This window comes from Oryx dammah, unplaced genomic scaffold, assembly GCF_014754425.2.
Source record: "Oryx dammah isolate SB20612 unplaced genomic scaffold, SCBI_Odam_1.1 HiC_scaffold_10, whole genome shotgun sequence".
Lineage (NCBI taxonomy): Eukaryota > Metazoa > Chordata > Mammalia > Artiodactyla > Bovidae > Oryx > Oryx dammah.
The window spans coordinates 40,796,065-40,809,827 of record NW_024070194.1 but is presented as its reverse complement, the minus strand read 5'-3'; the positions used below and the strand labels follow the sequence as shown (position 1 = coordinate 40,809,827).

General features: G+C 53.8%; 1 protein-coding gene across 1 annotated transcript in view; it reads right to left on the bottom strand.

The window, feature by feature from the left end:
• The window catches only part of ACSS1 (acyl-CoA synthetase short chain family member 1), a 43,911-nt gene extending 31,535 nt beyond the window's left edge, over positions 1 to 12,376 (bottom strand). Inside the window, exons 1-2 of the mRNA XM_040248852.1 lie at positions 12,067 to 12,376; positions 3,487 to 3,583 (exon numbers count right to left, since the gene is read on the bottom strand). Of these exons, the coding sequence (XP_040104786.1) occupies positions 3,487 to 3,583; positions 12,067 to 12,358 (389 nt within the window). The 5' untranslated portion in view covers positions 12,359 to 12,376. The remainder of the gene's footprint in view (positions 1 to 3,486; positions 3,584 to 12,066) is intronic.
• Between the last annotated feature and the right edge of the window lie 1,387 nt (positions 12,377 to 13,763).

Sequence of the window (13,763 nt, the reverse complement as noted above, 5' to 3'; positions counted from 1 at the left end):
AAAGTTTTAAAAAAACTGTAAAGGGCTCATGTCTGGACCCCTCCTCAGAGAGCCTCAGATGGAAGATCCTGGTTCAAGGCCTGGTGAAGACTCTCAGCCCACTCTCTGCTCTGACTGGGCACCAGGCTCAGAGGCACCCCCTGCTGAGAGGCCCTGAGTGCAGTACACAGGGACCAGCTGTCCGCTCTGCTCCCCGCTCTCTGACCATTCCCCGCTTGGAAATCCTTGGCCCAGACCCCGGGTTCCAGGCAGGCAGTGGTCTTGAACTGCCCCCCACCTGTCTAGAAGAAAGGGATTTGTGTTTGTGCACATCCCCACCCCCAAGCATCTCTAGAATCTCTCTACTTGAGCTGACTGTGAAGAACCAGCTTGTGAAATAGGTACGTGGCCAGCTGGGAGGAGCAGTGGCCAGTGCTATCTGGCTGAACCCCCTCGGGGAGACACCCAGGTTATCTGTGCCTGCCTGGCGTTACAGACCTCAGGCGGTGCCAGAGGGCCCAGGATTGCCGGCCTGCTGGCTCCATCGGACGGGTTCAGACACACCTCTGTGCAGAAGCAGGCTGGAAATCAGCTGGGCGGCCCTGTGGCCTGGGCTCCGGGCTCAGGTCACAGGCTGCCCCTCCTCCCTGGGAGATGCTTGCTGGCCATCCCAGGCTGATCCCTGCCCTTTTGCTTCCCATCAGGAAGTGAGCACCACGCCTGAAGAAGGAAGCGCGTCTGGAGGACAGAACCCCAGCCAAAGAGGCTGTCCTTCTCCCAGAGCCACGCGGCCGGCACCACACAAGGCCCACTGCGCTGCCTAGCTCCCCCCGTGCCTCCACCTGGTGGGCAGGATACGCCTGGGAACTGGCACCGCCAGTGCTGCAGACAGGTGTAGGACAGGATGGGGACACGGGGCTGCCCCGGGGTTCCCAAAGCGGGTCCTGCCAGACCTCCCGCACCCTAGGGAGGCGCGGTTGGACATACATGCCAACAGCACTGAGAACTTGAAGACAGCGTCGACCCCACCCCCAGGCAATGGCCCACCTCCCAGAGTAGGAGCAGGGCGGCGTCTCCACAACCCAGGAGAGCGGTCCAGGGAGGATCCTTGGACATGGAGAGCAGGCTGTAGATGCATGCACGTTTCGGGCATGTGTGTGAGGACACGTGTGCACATGTGGACCCACGTGTCACTAGTACTGGGGGCAGAAGGGGGGTCATGTTACAAGCTCTCTGGTGATTCTTCAGATGCACTTCCTCAGAAGAACTCGGCAGACTCAGAAAGGACAGGCCTGTGCCCCTGAGCAACAAGACAGGTCCCCCAAGCTTCAGACAGACGAGGCAGGTGAGGTCCTGGGAAACCACATTGCCCTCGGCACCCTGGTCCCTGAGAACCTCAGCCCCACACAGCCTCCTTCAAGGGCTCTCAGGTCACGGATCTGGAACTTTGTCCTCAGGCCACCAAGGCCTGTGACCATCCTGGGGCACCTTGGGTGCCACCACGTGAGTCACTTGGCAGGAGGGCACTTCAGTTTAGTGGCAGTTTGTATGCTGGCAGGACAACCAGCACCAAGTGTAGGCAGCTCTCCTCTGAGACAGGAGGGAGAAAACCTCACACTGAAAACCTAACATGACCAGGAAAATGATTAATCCAGGTCCCTCAAAAACTAGCTGCCATTACAGACAGCCCAGTCACACGCTTCTCTTTTCCCTCAAACAGTAAATAGCAACAGTCACGGGGCATTAAGACTAGCTGAAGTTTGTAAAACCATTTTGTTAGGCTGAGTCTGTTTATTTTTAGAGAGAATAATAAATTCTTTGCCTGCACTTATTGGTTTATACCTGCTCAGGGCAGCTTTGCAATGGAAATAAAGTTGTTCTTTGTTTTAATGAGCTGGCAATCTTCCTTAGACTCCCCCACAGTGACAACCACACACTCAAAGGCTCACCCAGAGGCCCTTAGAGGCCCAGCATGGCCCAACACCAGCTCATGGTCCGGGTCCACGGGAGGACAGGAGGAAATTAGTCCATAGCTGGACCCCCTTTCACCTCCGCCACCCCCATCACAGAGCCCTCATCTTTTACTGAACAATCACACAGAGATCAAATTGGGCCAGTGAGGTTGAAGAACATTGGAGCAGCTCACCTGTTAGAGCAGCACCCCTGACTCCAGTGTGCAGAGCCCAGGGCTCCCAGGCTACATGGAGTTCAGAGGGTATCTGTCCAGGGGACCCAGCTCAATGCAGTGACGGGCAATAAAGGCTGAAAGGGACTGAGACAGCTGAGGGTACTGGGCGCAGGAGGAGGGATAAGCAGGGCAGGGCCTGCTAGGAGCCACAGCAGATTAACTAACATCACTTTGCTACTTCTAGGAGTCCACCTGAACACAGCTTCACCAGGCCTGGTGCACTCGATCTGTGATAAAACCCGAGTCTGAGAAACAAGCAGGAAACCAAGGGTCCCCGGGGCCTGGAACTCTGAACTCTCCTCCTGCCATGTCCCCTTCCTCCCCTCCCCATCAGCCAAGCACACCTGCACCTTCTCTCTGTTCCTGGGATCCCTGGGCTAGGACTGGATGTTCTCTCTACATCTTCCTCAGGCTGCATCTTCCTGAGGCCGCTCCTTGTCAGCAGCATGTAAAGCGACCTTCACTGGGTTGCTGGCCCACACCGGGGCCATGGGCCTGGGGATGTTCATCACTGTAATGTACCCTAGCCTGCTGTGACTGCTACAGTGGCACTCGGTGACACCTGTTGAATGGCTGGCCAAGAAGCCCTGAGCCACCCACCAGGAGAGTAATCGTGCCCACAACTACCTGGGGTACTAAGGGACCACAAGCTAGGCTCCCAGTAGGCCTGCAATAGCCCTGTAAAGATGAACTGAAGCTTGAGCCAAGGGGTTTTACCACGAGGGTGTGGCCACAGACCAGACACCTCTGAGCAAGACAGTCCCAAGGAGCAGGGCTTCAGGAAGACAAGTACCTGCTCCTGATGCCAGGTCTGCTCAAACCCCCCAGTGCACACACTTGGTGTACAGAATACGTGATCACAGATACCTTGTGACCCCTTAAATATCATGGCCCTTGTTTTATTTTAGCCCCATTTCAAAGTCTTGGGTTTACTGTCGTGCCACTAACATGACGCACTAAGAGGGGCTGATTTTAGTTACCTCAGCATGTATGTGATTCAGCTCATGTTCATATTCACTTTTCCTGAGACCAGAGAACAGTTCCAAAGTGGAAATGCCCCCTGATACCCATATAATGCCCTGCCCAGAACTGGTCACAGGCACACGGAACTGCTTGACCAAGAGTGACTCTGTGCCTCGAACATTCATCATACTTGTTTCTGAGGACCCTGTTCTCTCCAGCAGAATCTAAAGACACCAAGTACTGCCCAGGTAGATGAGGACGCCAGGCCTCCTCCCATCCACAGCTCAGTGGCAGCGTTTGGCACTGGTGCCCACGTGCGCACGCAGAGGCACCTGCCATCAGGGGACACACCGTACCTGTAGGTGATCTTCACTTCAGTTCCAGGCTCATCTCGCTCCCAGATCAAAGCAATGCTCTCCGGGGACTTCTGAACGTGCTGATCCAAGCAGTTGACTGCACAAAAACAGGTGCATGGACGTTACACTTGGTGCCACTGGAGTTGGAACGGGGAGGGTCCGGTGGGCCTGGCTGGCGCCGTTCTCCCTAGGTTGAGAGACCTCTCAGGTGCAGGTGACCACTGGGAATTCTGAAGCAGGTGCTTCATGTGTGGAGCACTCCCCAAGTCCCAATCCCCAGCCTCACTCCCCACCTCCACCACCACCACCCTCAACCAGCGACCTGACCCAACTGGCCCTGTGGTTTTCAAGGCTCCCTGGCAATTCTGACACAGCCGGGGCTGAGCACTGCAGCCTGGGCTGCAGGAAAGAAGACTCTACACAAACAGGGCCTGATTCCATGCAGTGCATGGGGAGGGTGCTCGTGGGGTAAGGGTGCGATCCAGGACAAGGACCCACATCCCTTCTCAGGTGTCCATCCAGCACCCAACTCCCAGAAATGATACACTGACAAGGGAAACGTCTCACTAGTTTTCCAGGAGGCTTGCTCCCCTCCCCCTCCGTTACCGAAGCTCAGGTCATATGACTGCCCACAAAACAGGTCGGTTGTGGTGGTTTACTGTCAACCTGAAGATCAGTAGGATCATGTTCATTGCTAACTTCCTGTTCACCACCACTGACTGGACTTCAAGGTGAGCTTGGCTCTGGCCAGTTTTTGCCAGAGCCCCTTCCAGCTGGCCCTCGTGGCCTGTCTTCATTCCTCACCTCTCCATCAGCAGGGAAATAAATACCTAAGAACAGCTTTCAGACCAGCAGCCACTGCCCACTTGGTCTTCAGGGTCACCCACATGTCAAGGTATATAAATTTTTCCTTTCCTGTCTTTTTGGGGCAGTTATTTATCTTCTCCCAAACTAATCTTCTCCTACAGAAATGGGAGATGTACCCTTTGCCAAGTCTAACTCACAGGGCTGGGTCAGAATCAGATGGAAAGCAATCCTGAGAGGTTACAAGAATACGAGGTCGTTCACCACCCGATAATCACCCTGCTGGGAGTTCCTACAAATATTTCCTGATGGAAAACCATTCTGACAGAAGTTATGGGAGACTCTCCCCATAACAAACCCATAATCCTCGAGAGGGTGAACTCCCATGGAAACATTTACAAACTTTAGCTTGTGTCTGTGTGTGCCTGTGTGCATATGAATCACATTTTTTCCCTCTCAGGATATTTTATCTATCCCTTACTCTGGGAGGTGGGAGGGATGTTCAAGAGGGAGGGACATATGTAAACCTATGGCTGATTCCTGTTGATGTATGGCAGAAACCAACACAATATTGTAAAGCAATTATCCTTCAATTAAAAATAATTTTTTTTAAATTTCAAGTTTCTAACAGGTATATAAGCTATACCTCACAAACTTGATAAATGAAGTTGGGGATGTCATGGGGAAAATTCCTACTTACTGCCACAGGAAAGTTCTTTGAACTACTAGAAAAACAGAAGAGAACAAATCCCCACCCCCCAAAAAAAGAAGAGACAAAAGACAAAAGACAAACTGAGAAGAAGGGGCTTGGTGGCAAAACTTGGATTTATACAATAAACCTGACATCAGTCATGTGTGTGTCAGTCTGGTCCAAAGTTCATTCTTTTAATATTTATTTATTTTTGGCTGTTCTGGGTCTTCATTGCCATGCACAGACTTTCTCTAGTTGCAGAAAGGCAGGGGCTACTCTCTAGTTGTGGTGTGTGGGCCTTCCATTGTGCTGGCTTCTCTTGTTGTGGAGCACAGGCTCTGGGGACATGGGCTTTGGTGACTGTGGCTCCTGGGCTCAGTAATTGTGACACACAGGCCCAGTTGTCCCACGGCACATAGGACCCTAGTTCCTGGACCAGGGATCGAATCCAAGTCCCCTGCATTGGTAGGCAGACTCCCAACCACCGGACCACCAGGGAAGTCCCTGGTACAAACTTTAGAAGAGTTTTCACATTAAGACCACAGATTTCTGGCTTCTCTTGAACAATCAGTAGATAAGGCCATACCCACACCTTGCAGCTGAGGGGGTGACCACTCTCAGCAGGAGTGGGTCCTGGCACCTCCCCTTGCTAGCCATGCCAAGTCTGCTCAGGGTCCTGCCTCAGGGCCTTTGCACAGTTTCTCCCTCCCTGGGGGACATCGTCCCACCCTCCCCACTGCTGCACATCATCTGGTACCCAGCCTCCCCCAGGTCTCAGCCAACACGTCCTCACTCGGCTACGGAGCACTACTCCTCCCTGGGACGTTATGCCTCCCAGACTCTAACACCCCCTGTGGTGTTTCCAACCTGCTGCCCCTTTGTGGGCAGGGGTCACATGCGTTCCTGTTTGGACACCTGCAGCCTGACCCAGGGCTCCAAGCACAGGAAGCCCTAAGTTCTGGATGATGGATGGACCTGCCAAGTCCTCAAGTTAGAGGATGATGTGGGGTCCAGGTGACACCAGGCTGGGTGCGTGCCTGGGAGAGGGAACAGACCTCTTCTCATCCTCCTGGCTTTGTCCCTCAAGAAGTTTCCTTTTGGGGCCTACATCAAGGCTTCTGACTTCCCGAGGATCCCAGATGACTTGTGAGCATGTAACTTTCGAGACGCCACCCTGAGTCTCTGACTGAACAGGTCTGGGTGGTCTTGAGGATTTCACTTCTACCAGGATCCAACTTGATGTGTGATTGCAGGTCCGGGACCTCTTTCACACAGGTGGGTGCATACACACATGCACATATGTCTTCTGGTGCGTACAGTCCAGAGTCCCAGGGAGCCTTCTTTTTCCAGTGGTGGTGGTGGTGGTTTAGTCACTAAGTCGTGTCCAACTCCTGGATAGGAGTAATTAAAGACCGTTGTCTGCAAGACATCTGGCCATGCCCTCATTGGATGGCAGCCTGGGGTCATAGTTAAAACCACACTCTAGAGTCAGGCCACTGTCCAACAACTCACTAACCATAGACTCGTCTATTTATCTCTAAACACCACCTCTAAATCTTACTCTCTTAATTGGCGGTGGTAACGGTTCTGGATTCTAGGAGGCATGGTAATAATCAGATGCCACTGGAGTTTTCCTGCCATGGGGTGCGACTGTGTCCCCAAGGGAAACTGAGTTCACAGCTGCCCTGGACAACCCTCGGCTGACAGTGTCCAGAGAAAGCACAGGGCCGGGTCTGAGGTGATGTGGCTCTATGATGCCATGTGTCTGCTGACTTTTAACACATCTGCATGGCTCCTGCTGTTGCCTCAAGTGCAGAGGGGAAAAAAAAAAAAGGAGGAAAGGAAGGAAATCCTTACATCTCTCATTTAAAAAAAAAAGTCTCCACCAAAGAACTGGGCAGCAAGACAACAGAATTTCATTTCCAAGTATTTCCAAGAAAAGTTGGGCAAGGAGATAGAGCAACTTAAGGCTTGGCTCAAACCCGACCTCTTATTTTGATCCTTTTCCAAATTTCCCAGCACACAACAATCTCTCCTCCCACAACTCCATTAGGCACTGACTCATCTTCCCAGCAGCCCCCATTCTGACACAACATCAGCTCTGCTAAATCCGCCCCCAATTGGGTCACAAGGTCCCTATGGGCAGGGACCACTTCCCTAAGATTCCTTCACCTCAGAAGGGGGGTAGGGGATGACGGGACAAAGTTCCTAATTCTCCCCTTAGCAGCTGTAACACCTTGAGCACTGTCACCAGTGTGGACCTGCTCCTTTACTAATCTGTGGTCCTTCTCCTCATCAGAACGCAGGCTCCGAGGCACTGGGGCATTTTATGCATGATCCCCACCAAACACGAGCTAGAGCCCTTACATCCACATCTGTACAATGGGGCCACCAGACACTTCAAATTGGTGTCACAAGGATGTCATGAGATGAGGCATCACAAAGTTCACCTAAGGGCAAGTCTGCACCCGGGCCTGATGTGGCTCTGCAAGCAGGTAAGCGGGCGTGTGTGGTGAGTTTGGGTTTGTTTTTAAGAAGAGGTGATAGGGACTTCCCTGCCAATCCAGTGGTTAAGACTTCGCCTTACAATGCAGGGGTGTGGGTTTGACCCCTGGTCAGGAGGCTAAGATCCCACAAGCCTTGAGGCCAAAAAAATCAAAACATAAAACAGAAACAATGTTGTAATAAATTCAATAAAAACTTTTAAAAGATAGCCCACATAAAAAAATTAAGATATTATTAAAAAAGAAAAGGTGACCAGAGGGTCATCAGTTTCATCATAAACATGGACACACGAATGCAGGCATTTCCATTCAACAAACTTGTTGGTTGTTTAAATGCATCCCTGCCCCTCCTCCCTTTACAAAAATTTAATTTTAATCCAAAGAGATGAGGGAGTTAATATTCACAAGAGGAGTCACAATAGGTTTTTCTATTTAAAGAAAACCTCCCTGGCATAATTTGAGGTATTACGTCAATCACAAAAACTGTATTTGCCAACTTTCCAGAAACATCTGCTATTTAAAGTAAGTCATGTCTCTAACAACTGGGGAGGATTCAGAGCTTTCCGAGGGTCCCTCCTCCTGAGACCTGAGGTCATGTATCCACTGAGAGTTCCTTGAAGGACCTGAGTGAGCTACTTCAGCCACTGGGAGGAAATGCAGCCTCAGAGGCAGGCTCTTGCCATCTCAACGTTTCTGCCGTCTGAATTATTCGAGGCACGTCATGAAGAGGAGAGTGCTACAGCAAAATGGTTTCCACTGCTACAAGGAATGTTCCAAAAAGCGTCCAAGGAATCTCTGTGTTCAATGCTAGTTATAAACAGTCTATCCCCGAGCTTGAAAGTAAGAATACACACACGCATGTTTCAAATTCAGACTCAAAATAGAGTTTCGTTTTGTATTCTGAAAGCAACACGTCACTACCCTCCAGTTCTACATCTGCAGCTTCCTTATGTCTCAAGTTTATACCCACAGAGCAAAGACATCTGTTGAGCCCTGTGAGACAAAGAGCCAAACTTCAAAAGCTGGAAAGAGTCCTTATCAGAACGTGGCTTTCTAAAGAGTTTTGGGTTTCGTGCAAACCAGTTCACTGCAGGGGGTGTCGGGTCTACCTCCCCACCCCCACCCCATCCTGCCCAGGGCCCTCTGACACCACAACCCCCCACCGGCCTGGCTCTCCCATGGTCCAGGAGGGCTTTCAGAGCCACGTCAGCCACCTGCATGCCCTCCCCAGCCTGCTTCCCAGAATAGGCTGGTCAGATGGAAAACCTGTGTGGTCCCATTCAGAGGCAAAGCAGCACGGCAGAAGAGCAGGTTCAAGGTTACAGCCTCCTCCCAGGATTCATTAATAAATAACAAAGGCCAGTCATTGGGTGCAAGGAATGTTCTGAAGACAGTGCAGAGTGCTTCACAAGCGTTTTCACATTCAATGCTAACAGCAGTCCCAGGTCACCTGCCGCTGGTCAGAAGCCTAGCAGCTTCTGCCTTGGTCTCTGGGACCTCTGGTAGCCAACAGCCCTGGGTCTAGTCACCACCTTGTGAGAAGCTCCTTGTGGGTGCTCCAGGCCACAGCTCCAGCTAAGCCCAGCCTGTAGGCCAGGCCGCAGACATGGGAGTGAGCAAGGTAGATGACTAGAGTCCCACAGGCGGGGAGCAGAGGCAAGCCACTCCCGTCAGGCCCTGTCCAAAGTCCTGACCCACGGAATCCGAGAGACTAAGAAAATGGCACGGATAGGAACTGGAACAGAATTTCAGTTACGCACTGTTCTCACATTACAAATGAGGAGACACACCAAAGAACATTCAGGGGAGGGCAGGGGGAGTAAATTGGGAGAGTGGGATTGACACAGACACACTACTATACATAAAATAGTGTAAACTAATAAGAACCTACTGTAGAGCACAGAGAATTATTCAGTACTCTGTAATGACCTATATGGGAATAGAATCTGAAACAGTGGATATATGTATATATATACTCGACTCACTTTGCTGTGTAGCTAACACAACTGTAAATCAACTATACTCCAAAAAAAATGAATTTTAAAAAATTAAGCACTTGGCAAGACTTTAGATAGAAAGAAAAAAAAAATGATCAGGGGAAAACAAGTATTCAAACTCAGGTATGATTGCAAAAACACACCCAGCACCACTGAAGTGTACGGTACCACCCACAGACTCTTTGTTTGTTTGAGAGAGACAGATTGGCATTCATCCCAATCCACCCATTTAGTGGTGCCCCACCTGCCCTGGTTGGACACAGGTCAGTGGTTCTCAACCTTAAGTGTGTATCAGGATCACCTGGAGGATCCACCCCCAGGTTCCTGGCTCTGGCCATCTAGGATGTTTCTACAAAGTTCACAGGTCTTGATGATGCTGCTGGTCCAGGGACCACACTTTGAGAACTGTACATACAGACCTTCCTGAAGGAGCAAATGGAGTTTTAAGTGATGCTCCTTTGGAATAAGCCATCATCACATGACCATCACACAGACAGACAGAGCATGCCAAAACACACCCCCTTCCACCCCAGCCCACAACTTTCTAGTGGCTCCCAGGATAGCCATAACTTGGTCTGGTCCTTTTTCATATGATCACCTCTGATTTGCAGACACTGGCAACCATCAGAGATATTTCTGACAGATGAGTGCGTCACATACACATTTGATGAGAGAATGTGGCTGAAATGCTGTTTTTCTACAAGGCAGTTTTCTGAAGTTCAGTTTCTGGCTAAGGTAACCATAAAGGAGAAATAAATGAAGAAAAAGAGGCAGAAGAGTGTCTTGCTGTACACCCTAACCCTGACCTTGAACCTGACCGAGTAGGGCTCACAAGGCCCTGGCTGCCCGTCGCACCGGATCTGTCATTACACCACCACCACCACTCCCCCCTTCTTATCTGAGAGTGAAAGGTGGCACGTGTTCACCTTGAATGTCCCTGGCAGCCTCAGGTCTCCCAAGTCCAAGGCAGCTTCTAAAGGAATTGCAACCTTCCACCCCTTGCCCCTGCATGCAGCTCTCTCAATCCAGGGTGCATTCCACCAACCCTGCAAACCTAAAGGTTTAGTTTTTCTCCCACTAGTCCAAGGACACTTTCTGCTGACTCAATTTTAGAGAAGACACTTATCTACTGAGTCATTTTTATTAAACCAGCAAAGCAATATACAATATAAAAAAAAAAACTCTGGTCCAAAGTTCCTTTAAATATCTTTGCTTGAAAAATAACTGCAAGAAACTACCTGTAACTCTGGCTACTTTTAAATTTCACGAGTCAAAATCACTACCACTTATTGCTCACTAGTAAGTACTGGGCCTGTTCCATACCCTGTGTGCCTGGTCATCACAGCCAGCCCCTCAGGTGGGTATTGTGCCTTCTAGTCTACACAGGCGGAGAAGGCAATGGCACCCACTCCAGTACTCTTGCCTGGAAAATCCCATGGACAGAGGAGCCTGGTGGGCTGCAGTCCATGGGGTCGCTAAGAGTCAGACACGACTGAGCGACTTCACTTTCACTTTTCACTTTCCTGCATTGGAGAAGGAAATGGCAACCCACTCCAGTGTTCTTGCCTGGAGAATCCCAGGGATGGGGGAGCCTGGTGGGCTGCCGTCTATGGTGTCGCACAGAGTCAGACACGACTGAAGCCACTTAACAGCAGCAGTCTACACAGGAGAATGCTGAAACTCAGAGGAACAGAAAAACTGGACCAGTAAAGAAGTGGAACCTGGAGACTTAGACCCCACTGCCCAAGTTCAGGCCTTGGTCAGGAAGACCTTTCCTTAAACAGCCCCTAGACTCCCATCTATCCCATTACCCACTTCCTCCTTGACAGGCAGCCCCTCTGACTGCCCCCCAATCTGGCTGCTCACACTCCAGGCTTAGCCTGCCTCCTCCTTCCCTTAGTTGCTGGGCCTTTTGCCCCTGGCGGGCCGGGGGCATGGCTGGCAGTGTGAACCCCAGTCCCAAGTCTGGACAGAACTGTAGGGGATTCAATCTCCAGTAGGGGCCAGAGAGGACAGACTGGCGATGGAGCTGGCTTCTGAGACCTCGGAAGACCGGCCCCCTGGGTCTTCGGGGCGAAGGTGAAACAGAGCGGGGAGGTCCCACTACTGCTTCCTTCCCGCCCGCCCGCCCGCGGGCTGACTCCGGCTGCCGGCGCGGCTTCCTCCTCCCCGCCACCCGGCGCAGCCCCGTTTGTTTACATGGGCAGGGCTGCTCCCCAGGCGGGTCGCCGGCCGGCACCTGGCGGTGATAACGGCCAGAAGCTTTTCGGTTCTGTCGCCGGCCGGCCCCGGGGGCGGTAAGTCCTGCTCCTGGCGCGCCCCTTGCCTTCCACCCCCCGTGCGGCACGCTCGGTGTTAGGGCCGGTGGGGGCCACCGTTAGACTCGGGGCGGGGGGGCGCCGGGGAGCCCGAGCCACGACCGAGGAGTCGGGGCCGGGCCGGCGGGGTGGGGGCGGGGGGGCCGCGTCGCTTGCCGGGGAGCGATGCGGAGCGCGGAGGAGGGGGCGTGTGGAGCCGCCGCACGCTGGGCTCGGGGTCCCCTGGCCGCGCGAGCTGGGGCGCCCCGGTCCCCAGGCCCACTCACCAGACACGTTTAACTGGCCTCCCAGGAACCAGCTGATCCTGCCGTTGCGGAAGTCGCAGTCGCTCACCGTGTGGTAGGGGGTGTCCCACACGAGAGCGTCCCGCGCCAGCGGCCCCCAGAAGGCGGCGGGCTCGCGAGCTGCCAGCTTGATTCGCTCTTGGTAGGAGCCGGGCGGCGCTGCGGGGGCGGAGGCGCTGTTCCAGAGCCGCGGGGCCGCCAGCGCCCGCACCCCCACCCCGCGAAGGCCCCCCAGTAGCCGCCCGACGCCGCGGCCCAAGCAGCGCGCCGCCATCGCGCCTCAGAGTCCCGCGCCTCAGAGCCCTGTGGCAACCAGGCGCCCGCGTGCCCGCGCCCCGCCCCGGCCCCGCCCCGCCCAAGGCCCCGCCCCCCTGCCAACGCCCCGGCCCTCGCCCAATCCCGCTCCCTCTCCCAGTCCTCGCACGCTCGCGCCCCTCCCTGGCTCCGCCCCCACCCCGCCCCTCCGGCCAACGCCCCGGGCCCGCCCTCAGGCAACCCCCCCCCCGCCCCGCCCCTCCCAATCCCTCAGCTCGCGCTCCAGAGCGGGGCGCCAAGGGAGGGGGAGCAGCTGGGGAAGGAGGGCCTCCCGGAGTGCAGGGTACAGGGTCCCGGGGCGGGCTGCCGGCGCTTGAACCGGTGCGTCCTCCAGCTCCGACGGCTACGCGGCGCGGGGAACCGCAAAGATGGGGAACCCGGGGACGCAGGCTCTCCCGGGCGCGGGAGCGATCGCGGAGCCAGCGAACCACCAGTTAGGTCCATTCAGCATCTCAGAGGCCGAAGGCATTCTTCTCTTCGTGCGCCCTGGAAAAGGAACACGCAGGTCTGCCTGCACAGGACCCCCCTCAAAATATACACACACAAGCAGTACCCCCGCTCCGTGGACTAAGTGGGGTCCTCTACCCAAGAGGCTGTGGGGGTACCCAGGGAGGTGGTCTAGGGTCCGCCGCATTCCTGTGGCAACGAAGCAAACGCCCGGGGGTTTCAGCCTGCTGCTGCAGCTTCTGTGTCCTGGGTTCAAAACCTGACGTTTCTAGTTCTCTGACCTCCGGTGAGTTCCTTAAACGTCTCTGTGCCTACACCACCCCGGCTACTGAGCTCCCTGGGTGTCCCTCCCAGGCTGCAAGTTTCAGACACCAACTCATTTATTCTTATGCAGCCCTGGGGAGGGGGAAACGCATGATATCTCTCTCCCCCAGCTGTACCCAGGGAGCACGGGAATGGAGGCTATGTCCCAGTTATCAAGCCAGGAAAGATAGAAGGGAACCCACAGAAACTTGCCTCAGCCAAATTCTGCTGTCAGCCCCAGTGTGTGTGTGTGTGTGTGTGTGTGTGTGTGTGTGTGTGCTCCCTCTCCTGTGCACGTGTGTGTGTGTGTGCTCCCTCTCCTGTGCGCGCGCGCGCGTGTGTGTGTGTATGTGTGTGCTCCCTCTCCTGTGCGCGTGTGTGTGTGTGTGTGTGCTCCCTCTCCTGTGCGCCTGCGTGCACTTGTCTGCTTGCACATGGTGCCTACTGTTTAAGGCTGGGGGTGCTGGGATCCAATGAGAACAGTTAGCACTTACACATGGGCACTGCTCTGTGCCAAGTGCTTGACCTGCATTTTTCTACTTAATTTAAAAGTTATCTGGTGCTAGCTATCAAGTCGTGCCCACTGTCAGCTCCCAAGTGGAACATATGAGGAC